The sequence below is a fragment of the Maniola hyperantus genome, chromosome 9, assembly GCF_902806685.2.
Source record: "Maniola hyperantus chromosome 9, iAphHyp1.2, whole genome shotgun sequence".
Classification (NCBI taxonomy): domain Eukaryota; kingdom Metazoa; phylum Arthropoda; class Insecta; order Lepidoptera; family Nymphalidae; genus Maniola; species Maniola hyperantus.
This window is the reverse complement of record NC_048544.1, coordinates 9811793-9836327: the sequence shown is the minus strand read 5'-3', so window position 1 is coordinate 9836327 and position 24535 is coordinate 9811793. Positions and strand designations below refer to the sequence as shown.

At 40.0% G+C, this 24535-nt stretch overlaps 2 protein-coding genes across 4 annotated transcripts in view; one reads left to right on the top strand and one right to left on the bottom strand.

Moving 5' to 3' along the window:
- Positions 1-14565, top strand: part of Cap-G (Chromosome associated protein G) — a 29793-nt gene extending 15228 nt beyond the window's left edge. For 2 of the 3 annotated variants that reach the window (XM_069501116.1, XM_069501117.1), the window contains exons 14-29: positions 862-1027; positions 2684-2763; positions 3608-3725; positions 4219-4304; positions 4675-4794; positions 5277-5444; positions 6104-6194; positions 6665-6733; positions 8768-8869; positions 9359-9493; positions 10255-10413; positions 10982-11161; positions 11662-11817; positions 12186-12307; positions 13172-13269; positions 14445-14565. In XM_069501116.1, the coding sequence (XP_069357217.1) occupies positions 862-1027; positions 2684-2763; positions 3608-3725; positions 4219-4304; positions 4675-4794; positions 5277-5444; positions 6104-6194; positions 6665-6733; positions 8768-8869; positions 9359-9493; positions 10255-10413; positions 10982-11161; positions 11662-11817; positions 12186-12307; positions 13172-13269; positions 14445-14475 (1881 nt within the window). In that variant the 3' untranslated portion in view covers positions 14476-14565. Of the gene's footprint in view, positions 1-861; positions 1028-2683; positions 2764-3607; positions 3726-4218; positions 4309-4674; positions 4795-5276; positions 5445-6103; positions 6195-6664; positions 6734-8767; positions 8870-9358; positions 9494-10254; positions 10414-10981; positions 11162-11661; positions 11818-12185; positions 12308-13171; positions 13270-14444 lie in introns of all 3 variants that reach the window. The other variant, XM_069501119.1, reaches the window with a different exon arrangement.
- Positions 14566-15613: 1048 nt separating this feature from the next.
- Positions 15614-23445, bottom strand: LOC117985250 (glucose dehydrogenase [FAD, quinone]-like). Its single transcript, XM_069500677.1, has 13 exons — positions 23366-23445; positions 23055-23089; positions 22352-22591; positions 21509-21680; positions 20419-20621; positions 19833-19957; positions 19475-19667; positions 18788-19048; positions 18185-18336; positions 17805-17970; positions 16750-16960; positions 16262-16436; positions 15614-15877 (listed from the first exon to the last, which is right to left on the bottom strand). Exons 2-12 carry the CDS (start codon positions 23067-23069, stop codon positions 16264-16266), a joined length of 1911 nt encoding a protein of 636 aa, XP_069356778.1. The 5' UTR covers positions 23070-23089; positions 23366-23445; the 3' UTR covers positions 15614-15877; positions 16262-16263.
- Positions 23446-24535: the final 1090 nt, after the last annotated feature.

The following is a 24535-nucleotide window of genomic DNA, read 5'->3' as shown; positions in this document are numbered from 1 at the left end:
AATGTTTCTTCTCGTATCCCTAGCCAAGCAATTAAAACTAATACGAATTAGCTTGATTATAATTATAATGAAGCTTTTTAGAGTTCCGTACCTCAAAAGGAAAAACGGAACCCTTATAGGATCACTTTGTTGTCTGTCTGTCTGTCTGTTTTATTTCCATCTACATGTGTAACTTATTTATATTTTACAAACTTCATATATTTGTTTGTCGTTTTAGTAAATAGATTAAAAATTAGTGTTAGTTTGTTAGTGTGTTAGTCTTTGATGGATCCCAAAGTCTGGGTGAAAGCCTCCTCCATTTCATTCCACTTTTTAGGGTTCCGTACCTCAAAAGGAAAAACGGAACCCTTATAGGATCTCTTTGTTGTCTGTCTGTCTGTCTGTCTATCGGTCTGTCAAGAAACCTACAGGGTACTTCCTGTTGACCTAGAATCATGAAATTTGGCAAGTAGGTAGGTCTTATAGCAGACATTCGGGGAAAAATCTGAAAACTGAATTTGTGGTTGATATAACCACAAATTAAATTAATTTTAATTTTTTTGTGTGATATACACAAAAAAATTAAATTGTGGTCATGAACTAATAATTAGTATTTTCAATTTTCGAAGTAAGATAACTATATCAAGTGGGGTATCATATGAAAGGGCTTTACTTGTACATTCTAAAACAGATTTTTATTTATTTTTAGGCGTAATAGTTTTTGATTTATCGTGAAAAATGTCGATAAAATTGTAGTACGGAACCCTCAGTGCGCGAGTCTGACTCGCACTTGGCCGATTTTTTTTCTTGTTTTGGGCAGCATCTATAATGTCTTGAGACCACCGTTTCAAGCTCGATTAACATATGTACTTGTATTTTCAGCTATTGGACTTAACGAATGAAACCACAGTGAGTACGGTACTCAAATGCATTATGGATATATTATGTGTGCACGGCGCGCGCGTCTTTGATGAGGAAATTGATATGTCAAAAACTAGTTCGTCGAAGAAACCGAACACTAAACATTCTGTAGATACAGAGGCAGATGGTAAATATTATAATAATAGTTATTTACATAGGGATGACCTTGCTTTCTCGTTCTCAGATTAATCAATCAACCTATTTGAGTCCACTGCTATACTCTACTCAGAGAGCTCTCTGTTACGTAATCTCACACAAATGACAAAGACAAAAAACTCAGTCGGCATCATTGACTTATAATAGTAGGTATAGGCCTAGTACGGGCCTGCTTTGTACACAAGACATCTGTTTCTTATTACGAAATGTAAAAAAAAGTTTTATAATATCAAACAACTTCAGTTTATTATAAACCCGAACAATAGGCTACTTGACACTTTTTTTAAGTTGGTCTTAAATGGTTAATATTTGTCCTATTATATCAAAAAAATTAACACTATATTTTTTTGCGCCCTAAAAACCGTAAAACTTTAATTTAAAAAAATTTTTTTGCTTAGACAGGTAAAAACACTGTCGGCCATGTTTGGCCGATAGATTATCTGTGCTCTGACGTCATGCATTTGTAAACAACAGCATAACCTCCCAAAGTTTAATAAACATGACTTCTATACTAGTTTACATGAAAAATATAGTAATTATCGTTATTGTATCATCCAAGAATGTAAAAAACGCATCGATAAAGACCACAGGAAAGTTGTGAATTAGAGTGCCCAGTGAAATAAATATACGTAACACGCAAAGACTTGCTTAAAGGGATCCTATATGACTAACGACTTCAACCCAAATTTATTTTTGCAAAGATCACTTTGTTGTAAGTCTTACTTAATAACTTATTCAATTTATAACGAGAAAACGATATTTTTTTACGTTTACTATGAGTTTTTAGAAATATATAAAAACTAGCTTATGCTCGTGACTTCGCCCGCGTGGACTTCATAAATTTCAAACCTCCATTTAACCCACTCAGGGGTGGAATTTCAAAAAATCCTTTCCTAGTGGATACCTTCTCTTTACCTACAAAGAACACACCCACCAAATTTCATGTATCTAGGACCAGCTGTTTAGATGTTTAGGCTGTGCGTTGATATATAAGTTAGTCAGGACTCTAAATTTTATATATATGGATACTACGTTAGTCCCCGCGTGACATAGGGATGACATTTCTTTGTTTACATATTTACACTTTGTCACATCATGGCTGACAGCGTTTTCTGCGTTTCAAATAAAAATAAAAATTGTATTTTTTTAAATTGGATTTATATATCCATCCTGCGTTTTTAATAATTGTTATTGATATATTTCGTTGTCTTAAGCAAAATACTATAATAAATAATCATTTATTGGACGAAATTAGATATGAGTCAAGTAGCCTATTGAACGTAAAGTTTAATAACGATTGTAAAATATTTATATTTAAGACCTCTTGTCGATAAATTCAAAATATTCGAGATTTTCAAATGACAAAAAAAAATCTAAAGTAAAATTTAACACCTAAGCAATAAGTCTAATAATTTGAGTAATTTGAAACAAGCTTTTTGGATGATATTTTTCGGGCCGTATTTGAAGCACTTACATATGTCATTTCTTAAGCATTTTATTTTAATGGTCGGCGTTAACCATTTTAAACTGTTTTCGAATTGAATTTTGAATGTTTTTTGAAATCATGTAAGCGAATAACCCTGACGATTTTTCCTGAAGTATCTGCCATTTTATTTTATTATTGTAGGTACTATATCTGAGTCTGCTCTTTCACTATCACCACCCTGCACCGTGATCGAAGTACTGCTAAATATTTTGGATGATCCCGTAAGTTAAGAGAAGCTTAACATAAAGTACTGCAAACATTACTAAATTATATCAAAATCTGCGTAAGGGCGTTGGTGCACTCATTCTTATTCAGTTCGTATTCGTTTTCGTCAAAATACGATTCATGCATGCTTATGCACTCATTCAATTCGTACGTTGTGCAAGCGACGTTTTGTATGACGGCCACTTCGAATCGTAGGTATTTTTACGAATATGAATACAAATCTAATACGAATGAGTGCTCAAACGCCCTAACAGAATCAAAATTCTTTATGAAATGAGGGGCAGTTGTTGATATTTTTAATGAAGGTATAAGAAAGAGGGGGATCATTTCTTTATCTCCCTCGCATATTTAATGGCGATGACGTCACGCCTAGCGTTGTGTATGATCTCATAGACTAAAGATTGACTACTCAAGCCTGGCTGAGATCTGATTTTGACAATATACATAGTCATATATCTCGTGTTCAGATTCAGACAGTAGCCGGCAAGAAAAATTGTACATCGACCTTTAGAATGAGATTTCGGCTTTGTAGAGCGTTGTCTCTGACACTCATACCTATGTGACGTTTTGTCGGTCTCAACGACAGAGACAACGCCCTGTGAAACCGCTATCTCTTTCTAAAGGTCGATGTATTTCCTGTCGGGTACTGTGTACTTGTTTTGCGCTATACCCTTTTGTAAAATTAAAAAGAGCAACCGCCGAGTTTCTTGCTGGTTCTTCTCGGTAGGAACGGCATTCCGAACCAGTGGTAAATTAAACTAACCGACTATTCAAAAGCGCTTGTAAAAATGTCTACTTGACTAAAACATATTCTATTCTATTTGTGTAAATCTCTTGCAGTGTCCGCCATATAGACTAATTATAGTGGAAGGACTTTGCCGTCTCATATACCTGGGCCTTTTGGTGTCGCCGGCTATACTTAGCAGATTGTTATTGCTATGGTTCAATCCGGCTACAGGTAAAATAATCACGTTTTATAAGATTTATTTATTCAGATACAAGTTAGCCCTTGACTGCAATCTCACCTGGTGGTAAATGATGATGCAGTCTAAGATGGTAGCGGGCTAACCTGAAAATTGGTATTTAGTTAACACGAAGTAATCGTACAGTGCGACAAGGCTCTCTTTGCACTTAAATGACATTGACAGGGGGGCGCTGTTGGAGAACAAAAGCTTAGAATGTTCAAATGGTTCAAACAAGAACAAAGGGGACACTTGACAGCACCGTTAGTTCTGATTTTCGCCACGCGCCAAGATAGCCTTGTCGCACTGTTTATCATCCGAAATTGCATTGATTCAAATCTGGGAAACAGTCATTCTAAAATGTAGTGCGCGACAGGCCGAGACGCCAATCGGGGTATGTACGGGGGGACGCCTCGCAAACCCGCACGCCAACGATAAAATTTTCCCTAATGATTTATTATCAAAAAAATATTTTTATTTTTATTTTAGTGGAAGAAGATGTCTTGAGACAGACTATAGGGATATTCTTCCAAACCTTTCCCAGCAGTGTGGATGGAGCTCAAGAACAAATACAGGCGAGTTAAAGGATTATTTGACTGACATTCTATCCCTGTAGGCTAAGTACGAGTTTGCACATCTCGACAACGTTGATCGATTTTCGAGTAACGCAACACTGTAATCTATACTTATAATAATCTACATATATAGTCTATACTTATGATAAAACTATAAATATAGGCATCATCCCAATTGCAAGAACTATACCTATAGTACGCGACAGGTCGAGATGGAAATCGGGGGGGACGCCCTGCACACAGCCCCGTGCTAGCCCGGTGCAGGCGAGCGCGGGTGACGCGCGGTTGTGCGGGGCGTCCCCCTGCCTCATACTCCGGTTGCCATTTCGACCTGTCGCGAACTATATATTATGGTATTATTTTTTAACAGAAAGCAACATTACCGACTCTTCGTGCTCTTGCCAATGCGCCTTCGAGTTCGCCGCTGGCCGAAATAGACCAGGAGGCGGTCGTAAGGTTCATTGTGTCACTAACGAGAGTTAACCATGAGGTATGTTCAATTTTATTGTTTTTTTAAATCATTATCATGTATTTTGCATTTTCGACCCTGGACCCGTCGAGACAAACCAGGATTTGTCCTTTTTCAATTCAATTTCAATTTATTTATTTGTTTACAAATATAAATGACTTTTACAATTTTACACCTTACAAATAATTCCCATAATATTATGCTAGTTAACAATATGTGATCCTGTCAAAGGAGTGCTTAGACACTCGTACTAAGGTAACTTGTGTTACGAGTGTCGTCGCTTTCCTCCGCACCTTGTTATATAATATTATATTACACTATCTAGCTTGTTTTATTAACTTCAAGTTACTTTAGTAATTAACGCATTGTTTTCTAATAATTTTTGTTTCTGACATCGCGTTATCGAAAAGATATGTAGATTGATTTTAAAATGGTTTCTTTAATTCAATAATTACTATTTTCCTAATACCTATTCCGAAGTGAAATTTATTATTTAAATATAGCTTATAGACAGCCAAGGCGCAATGGCCATGGTGCTCTGCGGCTACTTGGCTCGTCGGCCCACGTGTCCCGAAGCGGCGCTGGCGTGTCGCATGCTGGCTCTACTGTCGCCGCCGAGAGACGCGCTTACAGCCTCCGACCTCGCTGTCACGCTGAGGGACTTGTGTCTGGTGAGTATAAGTCTTTGCAGCTACTTGACTCGTTACAAGTACAGACTTACTCCGCAAAGACTTAAATAAATAGCTGCTTTTGTTATGGCGCAATAAAGTGTAATTGAGCTCGCTCTTACACGCCTCTCTCCCTCTTATGAGATCGAAGGGGATCGAGCTCAGAATAAATACCTTTAGAAGTAGCCCTAATGTGACTCTTACTGTTAAAGCGAGATAGCTATATGCATTTAAGCTCTTATTAGACCGTGACAAAATGATTGTTGTTGCCCTTATCACCGTGGCCACTTTTTTTTGTTTGCCAAAATGTATTTGTACGTGAGACTTTGGCAAACAACGCGAAGTGAGGTTATTTTGACTCAAGTATTTTAAAGAAATAAATAATTTGTTTTGTTGTTTTTTGTTTCTGAAGTTATTGTGCAATGGTTGGTTGCAGTATACTAGGTTACAATAGCCGAAGCGAACGTAAAATACAAGGGAATAACATTTCACAAACTAAGTACCTCTGTTTGAGCGAGAGGGACTGAGGGGGCCACGCTAGTTGCATCTGTATATATATCTGTGGGATCGAGAGCCGCCGCGCCGATGGTGTTTTTCAGTCGCTTGGCAGTGAAGTCTGGCAAAAAGATTTGCCTATTTATAGCTTCAGTGTGATGTTTCAGAAATTACCGGACAAGCAGTCGTGTCGCAATCTAACGCGATATCTTGGAGCCTTGGAGGAGCGCGCCAGCTTTAGTAAAACATCTAACATTGGTAAATAATTTTTCAACACACTTGCTCATAAAGTGCCTCAAATTTCACCGCAATTGGGCACATAATGATACCTATAATCAAACTGTGACTTTTTCATTGCTATTATTCACAAGTGAGTTATAGAGTTTATTTTAGTTGCTTTGTTCATAAAAAAGTTTCGATACAAAAAAGATCGTGTTCAATAGTACAAATAAGTTTTTAGAATTATTTTCTTCACAAGTGTTTTGAAAACGTCACGTGCACACGTGTACTGATGATTACCGTTCTCGGCTATGCTAAGACCCTCACCTAACGTCACTAACTAACTTAATATGGATAATTTAAAATGTTTATTACACTTAAAACCAACAAAGGACGTGGATTTTACGTATTTTGGAAGACCCTCTATTTAATCATCACTGAGAAATAGTTTATTTTTGAACAATACCCAATTGAGCTACAAATTAACTGCATCTTCAAATTTTTTATAGGAGTAACTGAAGGCACCATCCAATCAGAAGTCACTATTAGCACAGTCGGTCGTAACACTTCGTCTTTACGTAAGTACCTACTTGTTTTTCGAGCGTTTTTAGGGTTCCGTATCTCAAAAGAAAAAAGGAACCCTTAGAGCGATCCGAATCCGTGAAAATACGGTTTTTTTACGTCATATGTCATAAACTACCTTAATATAAAAAGTTCTATGACTACTTCCGAACGTATTGTCACGGACTCAGATCGGATGAGTGCGTAAACCCTCCCGCCCTTATAGGATCACTTTGTTGTCTGTCCGTCGAATCTGTCAAGAAAACCTTTGGGGTACCTACTTCTCGTTGACCTAGAATCATGAAACTTGGTCTTATAGCACAAGTAAAGGAAAACATTTGAAAACCGTGAATTTATGGGTTACATCACAAAAAAAAATGTGTTGGCATAGATGGCGCTGTCCATCATTAAATTTTACCATCACAAAATTATAAAACAATTATCCATACTAATATTATAAATGCGAAAGTGTGTGTGTCTGTATGTCTGTCTGTGTGTCTGTCTGTCTGCCTGTCTGCCTGTCTGCTTGCCTGCTAGCCTTTCACGGCCCATCGATTCAACCGATTTTGACAAAATTTGGTACAGAGACATCCCGGGGAAGGACATATGCTATTTTTAATCCGGGAAAATCGAAGAGTTCCCGCGGGATTTTTAAAAACCTAAATCCAAGCAGACGAAGTCGCAGGCATCTAGTAACATCATAAAACTAACTAGGGTTCTACATAAAAGTGCTAGGTATATCTTGTACAATGGTACGGAACCCCTCATGTGCGAGTCCGTCTCACCTTACCGATATTTTTATTGAAAGTTAAATTGATTAGAAATTCTTAAAAATAATATTTCATATTTAAAAGGATTCTCGTCTAGTTCCCTGAATCACAGCACTCGAACACACGTCTTCAAAAAATTGCGTTTGTATAGTATGTTGAAATCCATTCTCTTAAAGTACGTAATTTCATTTAGCGACCATCATAGAGTAAATGAAATCATGTTATGGTAGATATGTTGCTAGTTGACTTTGTATTGCATTGAAACCCATTTCATTATTCCAACCAATACATACAGGATGTAACCAGAATAAAAAGCTAGCTAAAACTTAGCGTTATTGTTGTACTACCTAAACACAATCCAACACCAATAACCATTTGCCTCATTTTGTAGTTTTAGTGATTTAGTATTTTTCAAACCAGCAATTTATAGCGTATAAAACTCAGCTTAATGCCCCACCTACGACGCGGCATTGACTCCGAGTGGCCTACTTACGCAACGTTCGTTGACCTCTAGCGTCAGTTAGATGTTTTATTTGCAATATATTATGAACTTTTACAAAATATATGATTTTTTAAATATTTTTCGCGTTTTTTTTTGTGGTATCATATCAGTAATCATCAGTACTAATACTATCACCTGTCTTCGTTGTTGCTAGCGTTTTGGTTACAACCTGTATACAGTTAAGAAGGTATTGAGGTTATACAGGTGTAACCAGAACGCTCGCTAGCAACAACGAAGACAGGTGACAGATGATTATTTTTTGAAAATTTTGTATTTTTAAAAGTTTAAAATATATTGCAAATAAAACATCTGACTGACGCTAGAGGTCAACGAACGTTGCGAAAATAAGCCGGCGGGGCATTGACCCGAGATTTGCACGCTATACATTGCTGGTTTGAAAAATACTAAATTGTTACCTATCTATGACGCTAGGTAGGCTTAGGTAAATTTCTTTGATTTCTCGTCACCCGTTTGTTTAGTTGATTCAGGATCAAACCGAGAGGTTCATTCTAGTTCATGCTGACACTGCGGAGTAAAAAATAGTATTTAGTGAAAACGTCAAAAATTTGAAATAGGACATGTTGCCAGTTCACAGTCGATATTTTAGCATGCATACCTACGTATAGTACGCGTCAGGTCGATCGCAATCAGGGAGGGAACGCCCCGCACTTACGCACATGCCCCCGCGCTAACCCTTTGCGAGAGAGCGCAAGTGGCGTGCGGGATTGCGGGGCATCTCCCCGCCTTATACTCTTTACAACTTTATCTCGAAATTGTAGCTCAACCACTTGCTCGGAGCACCCACGTGGTTATCAACGAGACGGTTCAAGAGGAACCAGAAATCGATGAGACCTCCCCCACTGAGTCAAGGGAATCTGAAGGTTTGTATTTGTAAAATTTTTCGACATTCTTACTGCGGCATTACACTTTGTCATAAGAACTTATTCGGGTAAAGGCAGGACCGCATTAAAGCGCCAAAATATTATTTCAATCATATCATATGGTACATGTCACATTAGTGCGAGTCGCGGCACACAGACCGTTCACTATAACTTGCCCCCTGCCGTTATGTTGTCACTATTGCTTTGTTTGCTTTATTCCTTAGAACTTAGGGTTTATTATTGTGTGATTTGCAATGGTGCCAACATAACATCAGGGGACAAGTTATAGTTAACGGTCTGTAGGTCTACGAGAGAATATTTTGGCACGAAGCGACGCGCCGCGCAACGCCGCTGGAAGGCCAATTGGAATCCAAAGGCCCGATATCGTAAGCGGATTGGAATGATATATATTTTTTTCGCGTCACCTAAGTAATCTGAAATTGGTCTACAAGAGCAATTTTTATTCATGTTTTAATTTATTTCAAACAGAAACACGACCATCGGAAATAAGGAAGTCCGGACAGGAAGAATCTCATATGGAGATAATTGCAAGAAAGGACTCATCAGGCTCTTCATCGGATAGCAGCGGGGTATCGCCTGTTAAGAAAGCTAGAGTCACTAAAGGTAAGAACTGTAACATTTTTGCTGTCTTCCCTTAACCTTCATTCGGGATATATTAAGCCTTTTGGAATGAGCGGCACTAAACGCGGTCCTCCGCTTTCCTTATTAACCCAGTTTTCACCAGCACACTAGCTTTTCTATCCATCGGACTGGAAGTCGTCAAACACTATGCAGTCTCCACTCCAGAATACCCAAGCGGCAGTAACAGACTAAGCGTGGGGCCTCAGTTCTAGGCCTTGAGAAGTCGTTTTCCTAAGGGAAATTCTCGCTCACTTCGCTCGTGTTCATATTTGTTGGTTGACATCGTACATTTAATTATTAAATTATCATTTCCCTTCTTAACTATTGACAGATATGATATTAATTCTAGAACGGTTTCACATTACTGGAATAACGTATTAAGAACAGTAGCCGGCAAGAAATATTGTACATCGACCTTTCGTTTTCGTACATCGAATGAGATTTCTGCTTTGTAGAGCGTTGTCTCTGTCACTATGTGACGTTTTGTCGGTCTCAACGACAGAGGCAACGCTCTACGAAACCGCTCTCTTTCTAAAGGTCGAAGTACAATATTTCCTGCCGTGTACTGTAAGTTTATTGAACCTGCGTGCCCTCTGGACGATATAAATTAAAAAATGTACTTAGTAGTAACTTACTTAACTTATTTTTGTTTTGTTTCGTTTATATTAGTAGGTACGTATATCCGAACGTCCGTACGAATCTATATAAAATATACAAATTGAAATAAAAGTTTCGTGTTTTAGGCAAGAAAAAGAAGCTCTCTCCAACTGGAAATGGTTCGGAGTCCAGTGATAAAAATAATCCCAGTAAAGTTTCAAAAGATAAAGCTCAAAACCAGAAACAAAAGTCAAAGGGCCTTAAACGAACCCGCTCGCAGCGTTCCCTAGAGAATGTGAACAAAGGTAAGATAGATATTATTTATTTAAAAGAGGTGGTAGCCTAGTGGTTAAGACGTCCGCCTCCTAATCGGAGGTCGGAGGTTCAATCCCGGGCACGCACCTCTAACTTTTCGGAATTATGTGCGTTTTAAGTAATTAAATATGCTTGCTTTAACGGTGAAGAAGACTTAGTGCACTCTACAAAAAACAATAGGCTCACGACTGGCAACTAAATTGAATTAGGTTTGTCCGTCCTTTACATTGGTAAGAAAATATGAAAATGCTCTAAAATTTAGTTGCGCTCAAAATCAGTACCACTGTATGCAATAAAAGCTATTTAATTAATTAAATATCACTTGCTTTAACGGTGAAGGAAAACATCGTGAGGAAACCTGCATGCCTGAGAGTTCTCCATAATGTTCTCAAAGGTGTGTGAAGTCTACCAATCCGCAACATGGCCAGCGTGGTAGACTATGACCAAACCCTTCTCACTGTGAGAGGAGACCCGTGCTCTAACCGTGTAGTGAGCCGGCGATGGGTTGATCATGATGATGATGATGTATGCAATAAAAGCTATCTATCTGTCTCTTAGCTAAAGCAACTGCGAAGACTAAAAAAGATCAGCCAAGTAAAGAAGTTGCAGCACTACACCGATCCCCATCGCCAGATGGACATGTCACTGTCCGAACATCAACTCGCGGGGAGCAGTCTAGCCCGAGCACAGATTCTAGTGGTTCAAGCAAGAATAGGACGAACAAAAATGGAGAAAAAAGTAAATACTTCATAGGTTTAATTTTTGTCGTCAATCTTTTCCTTTCGAACTACACAACACCTCTAAAATACTCATCACACTGCCCTTATTATAAATGCGAAAGTGTGTTTGTTTGTTGGTTTGTCCTTCAATCACGTCGAAACGGAGCTACGGATCAACGTGATTTTTTGCATTAGAAATAGAATTAGGAATAGTTAAAGACCTGGAGAGTGACATAGGCTACTTTTTATCCCGGAAAATCAAAGAGTTCCCACGGGAATTTTAAAAACCTAAATCCACGCGAACGAAGTCGCAGGCATCAGCTAGTTTAGCATTTATATCTATCTCGTGAATTTCAAAATGGCCGCCATGTATTGCGATCGCGAGAGGAAGAGATCACTTTAGTGATTTGTTCCTGTATTTTCATTATTTGTATAGTTAGCAATAAAGACGTTTTAAAAAAGGAGGTTAACGCTATACATTTGTTATTGTAAACTTTAATTTATATACTTCTTTTTTAGAAAACAAAGATACTGTTCAGTCCCTCCAGCTAGATGACCTGGATGTGTCTAACGTCACAATTCGCAAATCGACGCGCGAACCAGCTACAAGTTCGGAAACTGACTCCAGAGGCTCGAAAAAGGGCGAGAAGAATAATAAAAAAGCCAACAACAAAGGTTTGTTTTCTGTGTAAATTTAAGGCCTTGTCTAAAATTAAGCTAGCTTTCATCATTATCATCATCATGATCAACCTATCGCCCGCCGGCTCACTACAGAGTACGAGTCTCCTCCCAGAGTGAGAGTCCTTCAATCACGTCGCAACGGAGCCACGGTCCAACGTGATTTTTTGTATGGGTATTTAAGACCTGAAGAGTGACATAGGCTACTTTTTATCCCGGAATATCCAAGAGTTCCCACGGGATTTTCCAAACCCTAAATCCACGCGTACGAAGTCGCGGGCATCACCTAGTTTATATATATTATTGTGTTTTAAAGTGAAACCTAGGTTTAATTTTTGAACTTTATCTTGTTTTGTTTAATATAGAGGTGGAGGTCCGTCGAAGGGCGCGCTCTTCCGTTGGATCGCGGAGCAGTGTTGACAGTTGCGCACAGAACGACTCGGCCGACGAGACGGAGTTGCACACCATCGTTTATGACAATGACATTGTTAGTATATTTTTCACACCACTCGCTCGACAATGCCTTATTACAGACCTCTTATCTAAAGGTAAAGTACGCCATAACATTCCTATGACTTAGCCGGGTTGAAATGTTGTACTGAAATCGCCCTGGGATGTAAATTGTAATTGTTGTGGTGTTTAGGCACTGGTTTGTTGTTTCAGGTGCTTCGTGGTGAAGGAGGAAAACTTAATGTGGCACACACTATTTTATTCCAGGAAAGCGAGAGATGCGTGGTGCCGACGCAGCGGTCTAAATGCAAGAGAGTGAATTGACAATTTGTGTCAACTGACTGACATTAACTTGTGCTTCTTCTTCTTCTTCTTCGCTCTGGGCTGGTTTCCGCACTTAGACGTTTCCGTCTGTTGTGCGTGCATTGCCCCTCCCCGCCGAAGTTAACTTGTGCTTATAGATTAGTTAGTTTTGTTGGTGTTGTCAACAGTAATGTAATTTGAATTTAGAGCATCCAGCACGAGCATCCCGCACAGGGCAATCAGGGTATGAGGCGGGCGGACGCCCTGCACACCCGCACGTCACCGTCGCCCGCACCGGATTAGCGTGGAGCCTGTGTGAGTGTGCGGGGCGTTCCCTCCCCGATTGCCATCTCAACTATACTATATACCTACCATGGCCAATTACAGCTTTCTAGTACTAATACTATCTGAGTTCAGCGGACGGGCAGACAGTCAAGACGGACATGGCGATTACTATGAAAGAAAGAAAGAAAAAGAAAGAAAGAAAAGACGTTTATTAACATAACTGTGCTACACATCACATCTTAAAACTAAGAGCTAGTTCCGTGCTATGAATTCTTGTTGACTATGAAACCCTAAAAAGTATGTTTTTTTACAGGAGCAAGAGCTGCTCAACGACTCAAATGAGCTTGTAGACAGTAAGCATATGTCCAAACCGAATGTTACCATAGACGAAACACCGGATGCCAGCGAAGAGTAAGTATTTTACTTATAAGCATACTTTTCAGCTTTACTAGCTGTGGTAGCCTAGTGGTTAGGACATCCGCCTTCTAATCGGAGGTTGGGGGTTCGATCCCGGGCACGCACCTCTAACTTTTCGGAGTTATGTGCGTTTTAATTAATTAAATATCACTTGCTTTAACGGTGAAGGAAAACATCGTGCGGAAACCTGCATGCCTGAGAGTTCTCCGTGATGTTCTCAAAGGCGTGTGAAGTCTACCAACCCGCACATGGCCAGCGTGGTAGGCCAAACCCCTTCTCACTCTGAGAGGAGACCCGTGCTCTGTAGTGAGCCGGTGATGGGTTGATGATGATAATGATACTTTTCTGAGAAACATGTATTTTTTCATAACGGTTTGTGTAAAAAAGTTGATTGTCATAGAGGTCGTCGTTCTACACCAATTTGGGGGAGCCTTGTAAAAACTTCCCTCTAACTTTTTGGCCATCTTTCGTCGCAGATACTTTGTCTTTTCTCAGACCAAGACAGATTTATGCCAGCAATATAACGCTGTCTCGTTTTAACAGTGTCTTAAGTTAGAGTAAGAGCAGCTATGCGCTCAACCGATCCGAGTCCGTGAAACTGGGACCGAACTCGGATATTGCTTACGCACTAATCCGATCTCTAATCCAAATCCAATCTATCCTTAATTGAAAATCGTCATAAAATGTCTGATTTGAATCCGAGGCATATCCGAAATATTCTCACGAGAAGTCGGAACTCGTGCGTATATAAAATATCTATGACTACTTCGGAACGTATTTTCACGGATTCGGATCGGATGCAGTGCGTAATCGTCCTAGGTAAAAGTGCGGTCTATAGATAGTAGGTAGTCTCGGTAGTCTTAATATATAAAAAGAAAAGGTGACTGCCCGAGTGATCTATCAACGCACAGCACAAACTACTGGACGGATCGAGCCGAAATTTGGCATATAGATAGCTATTATAACGTAGGCATCCACTAAGAAAGGGTTTTTGAAAATCCAACCCCTAAGGGGGTGACATAGAGGTTTGCGATTTGTGTAATCCACGCGGACGAAGTCGCGAGCATAAGCTAGTCTCTCATAAAATATTAAATCTCATAAAATTTTCTAACCAACATTTTGAATCTCACACATTATTTTGTTGAAAAATTATATTTTTACATTTCTAGGTCCGAGTCTGAAGTGGAGGTTCCTGCGTAAGGGAAACGTAAAGAAAAGATGTGAAAATATTTAATTGATTTGCTTAGCATTTTCTTTAACGTAAATAAAGTGCCACCGGCGTTTTTAGTATCAAGTTTTTTTTATTTTTGTAAGTATTTTTTGAATTGACGACAGGTTCTTTATATAAATTAAAAAAATATATATCTAATTAAACTTTTAAAATCGTCAAATGTATCTACCACTGGTTCAGAATGCCTTGCCTGCCTACCGAAAAGAACCAGCAAGAATCTCGGCGGTTGCTCTTTTCAAATATTTGATATTTGATATACTTACAATATTATGCCATAAAAGTAATTGCAGTCTCGCACATTGCCGGAACGAGCTGTAGGTCAAATCCACGCTCTTTTATCATTTACTTCATCTTCAATCGTGCAATATGCTTTTTTCAGGACCATACCCTTAATAGATTTTTTAAACTTGTGTAGAGGCAAGTCCAAAATAGATTGCGGAATTTTGTTATAAAAGGTTATACCCATTACTAATCTCAGTTCTTGCTTGACTATAGTGTACGTATAAGCTTGCATTGCACGCTTATTTTTTACTAGCTAATGCCCGCGACTTCGTCCGCGTTGAATTCGGTTTTTAAAAAATCCCGTGGGAACTCTTTGATTTTCCGGGATAAAAAGAAGCCTATGTCACTCTCCAGGTTTTTATCTATAGCCATCACGTCAATCCGTCGCACCGTTGCGACGTGATTGAAGGACAAACCAACAAACAAACACTTTCGCATTTATAATAAGGGTACTGATTCTCAAGGTCAGTACGCAAGGGCAGTCAAATGACCAGTGGTCAAATAGCCGCCTCGATTTATCATATAAAATTGTGCTGTAAAATTTCCGCGTGTAATTAAAATTGTAAAATTAATGTGATTTAGTGCTAAGAGCCGGCCGGCTCCCATAACATGCCGCGCAAAGGCATACCTAGTACCTACCTATATTTAGTCAATCTTCTATATTATATATAAAAGGAAAAGCTGACTGACTGACTGATCTATCAACGCACAGCTCAAACTACTGAACGGATCGGGCTGAGGCATGCAGATAGCTATTATAACGTTGACATCCGCTAAGGATTTTTGAGAATTCAATCCCTAAAGGCGTAAAACGGGGGTTTGAAATGTCTGTAGTCCACGCGGACGAAGTCGTAGTCGTAATAAAATTTAATTGAAATTAAAAATTATTTAATTTAAGGTGATTTTTTCTGGAATGTAGTTGATGAAATGGCTGTCAACACTCAAGTGTTGATATTATTTTTCGTGTGCCAAACGTGGTTTGATTTTGTTTTGGTTGGATTGGGTTGATTCAGGTGGTCGTGTCCCTCGTTCCAATGCTTGGCCCTGCTTTGTCAACGCTCCCGCTTGACTTATTCGTTGTTGTTTTACCTGAAAATGTTTAAATGGTTTTTAAAATACAATAACGTTTAAGTACAGAAATGGGCAAAGAAGAATAAGAGACCGTGTGGTGACGGCAGATAGAATACAGTTGTATTCCGATCTGCTCTTTCCTCTTCTCTTCCCGTGGGTGTCGTACGAAACGACTAAGGGAATATGACGGATAACGGGCAATAGCGTCCTCTGTGCTACTACTACCATCTACTGCGATCACCAACCCGTCTGCCCAGCGTAGTGATTATGGGCAAACCCTCCCGTTGAGAGAGACCTTTAATCCAACAGTGGACTGTTATAAGCTACTGATGATAAGAGGAAGTACCTATCTTAGATGATAAAGTAACGGGGGTTTCCTGATTTGATACTTGAATAACAAACCTTTAGTATGGACGCAGCCTCATTGGCATCGCTAGATCGTGTACTTTTTTCAGACTGGTCCCTAGCAGGTCTCGGTACACGAAATCCGCGGCACGTTCGCCGATCATCACAACCGACGCTGCGGTATGGCCAGATACCACAGTCGGTATTACTGAGGCATCTGCCACACGTAGACCTGCAAATATTAGTAGAGGTTATACCAAAAACTTTAGCATCTAATCAAATGGGAGTGGGACCTCCAACCAACCCTGCAATAGGCTTGCTGAGTTGTAATTTCCGCCATAAAAGTTACATAAAGGAATCCTAATATAGTGAAATCCGTAGATTTATTTATTTCAAGCACAGGAAACAGCTCTAGATACTCTTTATACTTTGCCCTTGTTCCGCATATTTCAAGCTTTTCCTTTTTATGGAGTTTCACCGAAAATAATTCTATGAATAAAAGCAGTATCGTGGCCAGGATGGACCAAAGAACGTCATCAACTCACCGTCAATGCCGTAAACCTTGAGTTGCGGATCAACTACAGCCATGGGATCGTCCGCAGCTCCCATCTTGCACGTGCCAACCTGATTGTTCCCCGGAGCGGTGTGCAATTTGGCCAAACACTTGAAGAACTCGTCAGTGGGGTTGAGCCCACCACCGGGGCATTCAGAACCATAGCCTTCTGTTGGTTGCATGCCATATTTCTCGCGTAAAATCTGCAATAAATCGGCATATGGCCAAAACACTGGCGCTAATTATGTCGACTAAAATATATTTGATGGCCTAGCAGCATGGTACGCGGAAACTCACCAAAAGGTTGAGCATTCGAGTCAGTCTATCTAGCTTATTTATGCCAATTGCCAACCCCTTACTTGAATTGCGTGGAAGTTTTATTCTATGTTCTAAAAGAAGGAAGGATGGATTTGTCCCGCAGTGAAATATTAAGTGTAATAGACTCATGATGAAGATTTGGAAACCCAATAATGATGACAATACACCACGTCTCTTGAGTACGAGTCCTGTCTCAGAATGCAAAATGTATTGAGAACATTACGAAGAAATTTCCGGCATGTAGGTGTTTTCCTACGCTGCAACGAGTGATATTTGTAGTTGCTTAAAATGCACATAGGTCCGAAAAGTTTGAAACGACTCGCACTCTAAACACGGCGTGGCTCGTTGGACCCACCGTCGTAATCACGGATACTATCGATCTATCGTAATCAACGCTATTATTGGTTGAGTCTCACGCTCAGACTACATAAGCTAAAATGCATAATGCTATAGGTCTATCTCAAGAGCTGGTAGATAATAGTACGTGACAGATCGGAATGGCAATCGGGGACCGATCGACCCGCACAGCCCCCGCGCTAACCCGGTGCGGGATAACGCGGTGACGTGCGGGTGTGCAGGGCATCTCTCCGCCTCATACCCCGATTGCCATCTCGACCTGTCGCGGACTATAGTTCAGGAACGCTAGCTTGCAGCAAGGATCTTAAATTCAGCCAATTACAACTATTGATAACCACGACTTCCAGAAGAGCACAATTCAAGCAAGCATACCGTTGTATTGGCGAGACGGTAAGCAATTTTCGCGGCATCTACAACGACGTCCAGCTCATGCTCCTCGAGGAAGTAGTTCGGTTGCAGCTTCGGAGGCTGCTGCGGGTCTGTGGACTCCAGCGTGAGGTAGCCGCGGCTCCGAGGCTGCAGAGCTATGGCGGATATACTGTTGAATAAATTCCTGTTATGAGAAACATTGCGTCACATAATTAATTACACCTTTGCCCAACGATAACCAGTAAGAACTTGAATGTGATTTTGTTTAATAGTGACGTTGCATCCACTATCAGTGCAGACCATTGATGATGTAGGCACAAGAATATTATGTATCTAATTAACATTAGCAAAAAAACCTTAATGGAATCCATTGAATTACTTACTTGACAGTTCTTTTGTTGCTCTCATCAGAAAGAGTCTCAGCATCTCGAACTGAGCCATCCCCACAAGCGGCGGAGTAGCCGTCGAAGTAGAACTGCACATCTGGATGGCTTCCACCCGCGCCTGCCAAGCGTGAGTTCACTTTACCTGTTAACTATGCATACAATAATTAGCGTTTAAAATAGACTGACTGACTGACTGATCTATCAACGCACAGCTCAAACCACTGAACGGATCGGGCTGAAATTTGGCATGCGGATAGCTAAGCTATTATGGCATCCGCTAAGAAAGAATTTTTGAAAATTCAATCCCTAAGGGGGTGAAATAGGAGTTTGAAATTCGTGTAGTCCACGCGGACGAAGTCGCGAGCATAAGCTATTTAAAGTATAATCAATACTTATAATAATAGTGAATAAAGTAATCCAATAGCTGACTTATATCTATCTTGATTTTATAATTAGATTTTTGAGATAAAATAGATTAATAAAATTTCACGACTCTTTTTCCAAAACATCTGACCTGGGTGCTACAGTTTACTTTAAGTAGGTACGTATTTCTACATAGACGGTCCAAGAAATAATTATAATATGTCGAGACATACTTACCTGTGACAACCCAGTGCCAGAGAGAGGACCCTTCCTTTCCATCAAGAACTTCATAGCACTTGCCCAGGAAAGCTCAGGTACATCAGATTCTTTTGTAAGCGTGAACTCTAACGTCACCCCCACATGATCATGAAGGTTCTGTCCTACTCCTGGTAGGTCTTTGATTACAGGAATGTTGAATTGCTCCAGAGTTTCCTTTGGTCCAATACCAGAGAGGAGAAGAATTTTCGGAGTGTTTATTGTTCCCCCTGATAAAACCACCTGTGAAGGAAAAACAATAATACAAGGGGAAGCAATATTTTTTTAGCGTTAGTATTTGATGATAAAAGTTAGCTAGCTTTTGTCTAAAATGCCTCATGCGATGCTATGACTATTTATCTAATGACAATTAGTAGCGATAGGTATAGTGTAAGGTGCAAGGAGCGCGGAAATCAGAAAGTCCTGTGACAATTTATGGCAAATTATCGTACCGGATTTTTAAATCACTTGTTTTTACTGGGACGTTGGCAAATACAAAAGCTACAGCTAAATCATTTCTCTAGTGGTGACTTGAGTCAGTTCTGAAATAATTACAACGGAAATCCAATCACAGCACATTACCCCAGCGCACAGCCGCACACACACTTTTTTAACCTCTGTAATGTGCTCTGTAATATATATAGGTGACTTAAAATATACTGGGCTTACTTCTTTATTGACTCCCACTATCTTCTTTTGACCATTCTTGATATACTCCACACCAGTCACTTTCTTAGTAACCGGATCAATTATAACCCTGGAACCCTCCGCGTTCAGCAAAATGTGTAAGTTTTTTTGCTCATACGCTGGATGAAGAAACGCCCGAAAATACGTTCGAGCTGTGCTTTGTCTCGAACCATAACTGTAATTTTTAAAAGATTAGGTAGGTACAAGAATTTAAGATTTTATTTCGGGAAAAGGTAAATGATCAAGAATTGGGAGTCATGCGGTTTCATCAAACAAAAACTCTTGCTGGTTTTTTTTTTCATAATATTTTTTCATCACGATAAATCCAAGCCACACTCACTCGGTATAGGCCTGCGCGATAGTGAAGCCAGTTCCTGTCTCTCCGTTGAGATCACTAGTAGGTGGATATCCCATTTCAATGCTAGCAGACACTACATCATGAGCGAATTTTGGTGCGTAGTTGAACTGCAATAAATAGAGTAGGCCTTAGGTATGCACATATTATGTCGGTTAGTTTTACTACTCCTGTATTCTCCCAAAGTCCCAACGACCTCTATATTGTACCTATAATAGTTCAATCACTCCTCCATAATATATTTCATTTTACCAAAACGATGCTTGTATGGAGAAATACATGTAGACACATATGGATACTATGTACATTTATGTACGAAATAAATTCAGTGTCACTTTCAAGATGAGTAATTATAGATTCAGAAAATCTGTCTGCTCGGAGAATATTCCGGGCAATGCCATTTTCGCCGACCTGGGAGTCCCGGACTTCTACCTACACCATTATATAGCTAGTACGCCATATACGCCATAGTAGCTACGGAAAAGTTGGTCAAACGGAAGGGTTCCGTACCCTCATTTTTTTCATTTTCATAGTTCCTTTTCATAGCGGTTGGTTAAAAACATAATCTTACCCGCTGCACTAGCATACTTCCTCCGCTAGTATGATACTCTTGAGATATGCCGCCGTAGCCGATCTCTACGTTCTTTTCACTCCTCATGAAGTATGGGAACACTTCAGACCAAGACCAGCCAGTAGCGCCGTCGGCCGCCCAGCCGTCGTAGTCGTCGGGGTTACCGCGCATGTACATCATATCGTTGATAACTGAACAACCACCTGTAATTAAAAAAAACCGGCCAAGTGCGAGTCAGATTCAGAGTTAGGTTCCGTACCTACTACAGTCGTATTTTTCGACATTTTGGACGATAAATCAAAAACTATTATGCATAAAAATAAGTAAAAATCTGTTTTAGATTAAAAAGATTCCCCTTTCATAATATGATACCCCACCTAGTATACTATATTAATCTTACTTTGAAAATTAAAAATACTAATATTGTAGTTGTGATGTAATGACAAATTCACAGTTTTCGGATTTTTCCCCTTACGTGTATAAGACCTATACCCACCTGCCAAATATTTTATGTCAATGGGAAGTACCCTATAGGTTTCTTTCTAGGACAGACAGACAGACAGACAGACAGACAACAAAGTGATCCTATAAGGGTTCCTTTTGAGGTGCGGAGCCCTAAAAAACAAATTGACATACACACACCTACTTTTTATCCCGGAAAATCAAAGAGTTCCCACGGGATTTTTAAAAACCTAATTCCACGCGGACGAAGTCGCGAGCATCAGCTAGTTTCTAAATAACTTTTAAATACCTACATATCAAAACTTTCGGAACCGGCAGGATTCCTTAAATCCACGCGGTCGCGGACGAAGTCGCGGGCATTAGCTAATTTGTAATAGTTTCTTTGATCTGGTGGCTTCGGCCTTAGCTAGGTAATTATCCCCTATCGAAAGCGCGCGCCGCGCCGTGTTGCGAAGCGATTAGCGTTCGATGTCGCGCAGAAACCGATTAGGGGTTATGGGTCATCCCTTTCCATGTTAGCCCGCTTCCATATTGTTAGATAACACAACTGGTAAGAATACAGTAAAGAGCTTATTTGTTAATTTGTTAACATGTTATTAATTGAAAAAAACTTGAGAAGGTAGCATACCGAGCATCTTTCCTTTAGGCCAGGAACATACACCACCGCTATCGAGGCAGGCTTTCTCTTGAGGCACCGTGGAGTAATTCCAATCAGTCTCATTGCGACCACGGTACGCCTTTAGCCAAGCAGGTACTACCGCTGGTACGGGCTCGTCGCCCCCAGCTTCTATCAGCAACACCTAGATTTATAAAATAAAATAAAGATTGGAAAAAAGTTTAGCAAAAAATACAGAAAATAAACGGCTTAAATATATTATTCAGCTACTTCCGGACAAAGCAAAACTTCGCGAGGAAGCGTCGAAGGTCGCAGCGCGAGTGAAAAGCGTGTATATCTGACAATTTTTTATCTTTGTATCTATCTATCTACTAGCTACTGCTTACTCGTATCACACACAAAATCCTATATAATGAAATATTGTACCTAGTTATCGTACAGTACCTACGCGGCCAAAAGTAATTTACATCGACCTTTAGAAAGAGATGGCAAATTTGTAGAGCACTGTCTCTGTCGTTGAGACCGACAAAACGTCATATATGAGTGACAGAGACAACGCTCTACAAAACCGAAATGTCATTCTAAAGGCCGATGTACATTACTTTCGGCCGCGTAGGTACCTACTGTATAATAATTACTATCTTGGAAATTAGAAACAATACATTCAAGCGTTGTAGGCAATGATGTGACAAATACTTACCAACGGAACTGAATGGTGCTAATATAATGTCTATAAATGAATTCAGCATCTCTGAATTATTCGAAAATGATGTATAAAGATCAAACTGATGGCTCTCTTCTTCTTCTTCTTCAAGTGCCAAAAAAGCACGCCCTCTCGAGATTTCAAAAACATACCTTCCACTGTTCATTTTCTGAGAGCCTCTCAGAAACAACAGATCCAGCGGTACCACCTCCAACAACCACAAAGTCGTAGCTGTCATCTGGTACGCCTATTTCCTTCACAGGAAAGCAGGCCATGGAAAGGTCAGCTCTGCCGTAGACAAAGGACTCCAAGATGCTCATGAATAGAAGGAACTGGCTGGGGCATGAGCTCGTTATTGAAGGTCCGATTGCGGGTATTGGACATGGGTAGTCCTGTAAAAGAGTTACCTAATTACAGAAAAATCGATTGTTACAGCAGACCGCATAGACTCGCCTGGCACCAAATTCTGGACCTGGAGAAATTTATTTAAAATGACCGGGAAAAAAAATTAGCCTATAGTACGCGACAGGTGTAGATGGAAATCGGGGTATGACTTAGAGGCGGGCGGGGGAATGCCCCGCACACCCGCACGTCCCCCGCGCCCGCACCTGGTTAGCGCGGGGACTGTGGGGGTGTGCGGGGTGTCCCCAGCCCGATTGCTATCTCGACCTGTCGCGTGTACCTATGTCCGGGATGCAAGCTATTTCTGAATCTTTCATCAAAATTTTATTAGCAAGGTGTTTGAAGGCATTATAAATAGGCCGTACCTACCTTACTTACCTTATAGGGTCTATGACCTTATAGGTAGGAGTAAGGAAAAAAGTAAAAAGTACTTCATTTGTAACGTTCACTCACCACAGCCCCAACCATGACGAATATTTCACAATGTTCTGTAAGAAAATGACCTGGAGTCATTTATGATAATAAGGTATATTAGGTAAAGTATATTAAGTTACATAGATGGTTAGGACGTCCGCCTTCTAATCGGAGGTCGGGGTTCGATCCCGGGCCCGCACCTCTAACTTTTCGGAGTTATGTGCGTTTTAATTAATTAAAGTATCACTTGCCTTAACAGTGAAGGAAAAAACCGTGATTAAACCTGTATGCCTGAGAGTTCTCAGGTTAAGATTTCAGACCACTATGAAATAATACAACTTATGACATACCCAAAATAGTGGAAAAAAGATTTCGTTCACAAAAGCTTTTCTATTTTTCGCAAAACAAGCGCGCGCTTCACATGCGCGTAACTACGCTGTGAGAAGCTTCTGGGACGCTTATTCATGTGATATAAACCTACTTGTTTTATTGCGTATTGTTCTGTCTCTTACATACTTATGAAAATTTGTATAAGCTCGAGCGATTTTCCGATCAACTATTTTCTTGACATAAGGGCAAATCGTCGATTGGCCCGCACGGGGTGCAACGCACTTGTGGCACGCAATGGAATAGCTGGAGCACAGGTCAGGGAGCTGGAGACGTGCATTCACTGTCATCCGCATAATTTATTATTATACCGCGATGACACTGCGCCCGCGGCGGCGCGGCGGCAGGCACACCCGACGCGCGCCTTGTGCTTTTGTTAATTTAATGTACTCACTTGGCAACCAAAACAGATTACAATCCATACTGATATTTATAAATGCAAAAGTGTGTCTGTCTGTCTGCTATACAGCCCAACAGTTCAACCGATTTTGATGAAATTTGGTACAGAGGTAGCTTACATCCCGGGGATTGGGAAGGGTATAGGCTACTTTTTATCCTGGAAAAAAGAAGTTCCCACGGGATTTTTAAAAACCTAAATCCACGCGGATGAAGTCGCGGGCATCATCTAGTATTCTAGTACATTATAATTCTAACATAATTCCTCAATCACTGCATTTCGTTCTTATTGTAACCCTAGAGGGTCGCACAATATGACCAGGGTTCAAAGCACGCGTAGCTGCTATGATAAGTAATACCTATACACCATAATTATTGTTAATATTGATCAACCTCTTACTACAGCGCTAAAAGTTAACTTTTCAACATCTGCTGATATGGAAACCGATATGGATGACCTGTACACCCGTACCGGTCAATGACCAGAGTGAACTACCGGTACGGTGACCGCGTTCTCATTAAAACCCAGTCACTGTCAAGGTCAAGGTAAATCTATAATCGATGTATAAGTACCTACATTACAGCATATAGGTACAATATGCCCATTATTATATTACTAATACTTACTTATTCTATACATATAAAAGGAAAAGGACTGACTGACTGATCTATCAACGTACAGCTCAAACTACTGGACGGATCGCGCTGAAATTTGGCATGAATTAGGATGATAAATT

Coding starts and splice junctions, on each gene's coding strand:
- LOC117985250 (XM_069500677.1), bottom strand. Junction 19,958..20,418: donor GAAGTATGCTAGTGCAGCGG/GTAAGATTATGT, acceptor TATTTATTGCAG/TTCAACTACGCACCAAAATT. Junction 19,668..19,832: donor ATCGCGCAGGCCTATACCGA/GTGAGTGTGGCT, acceptor TAAAAATTACAG/TTATGGTTCGAGACAAAGCA.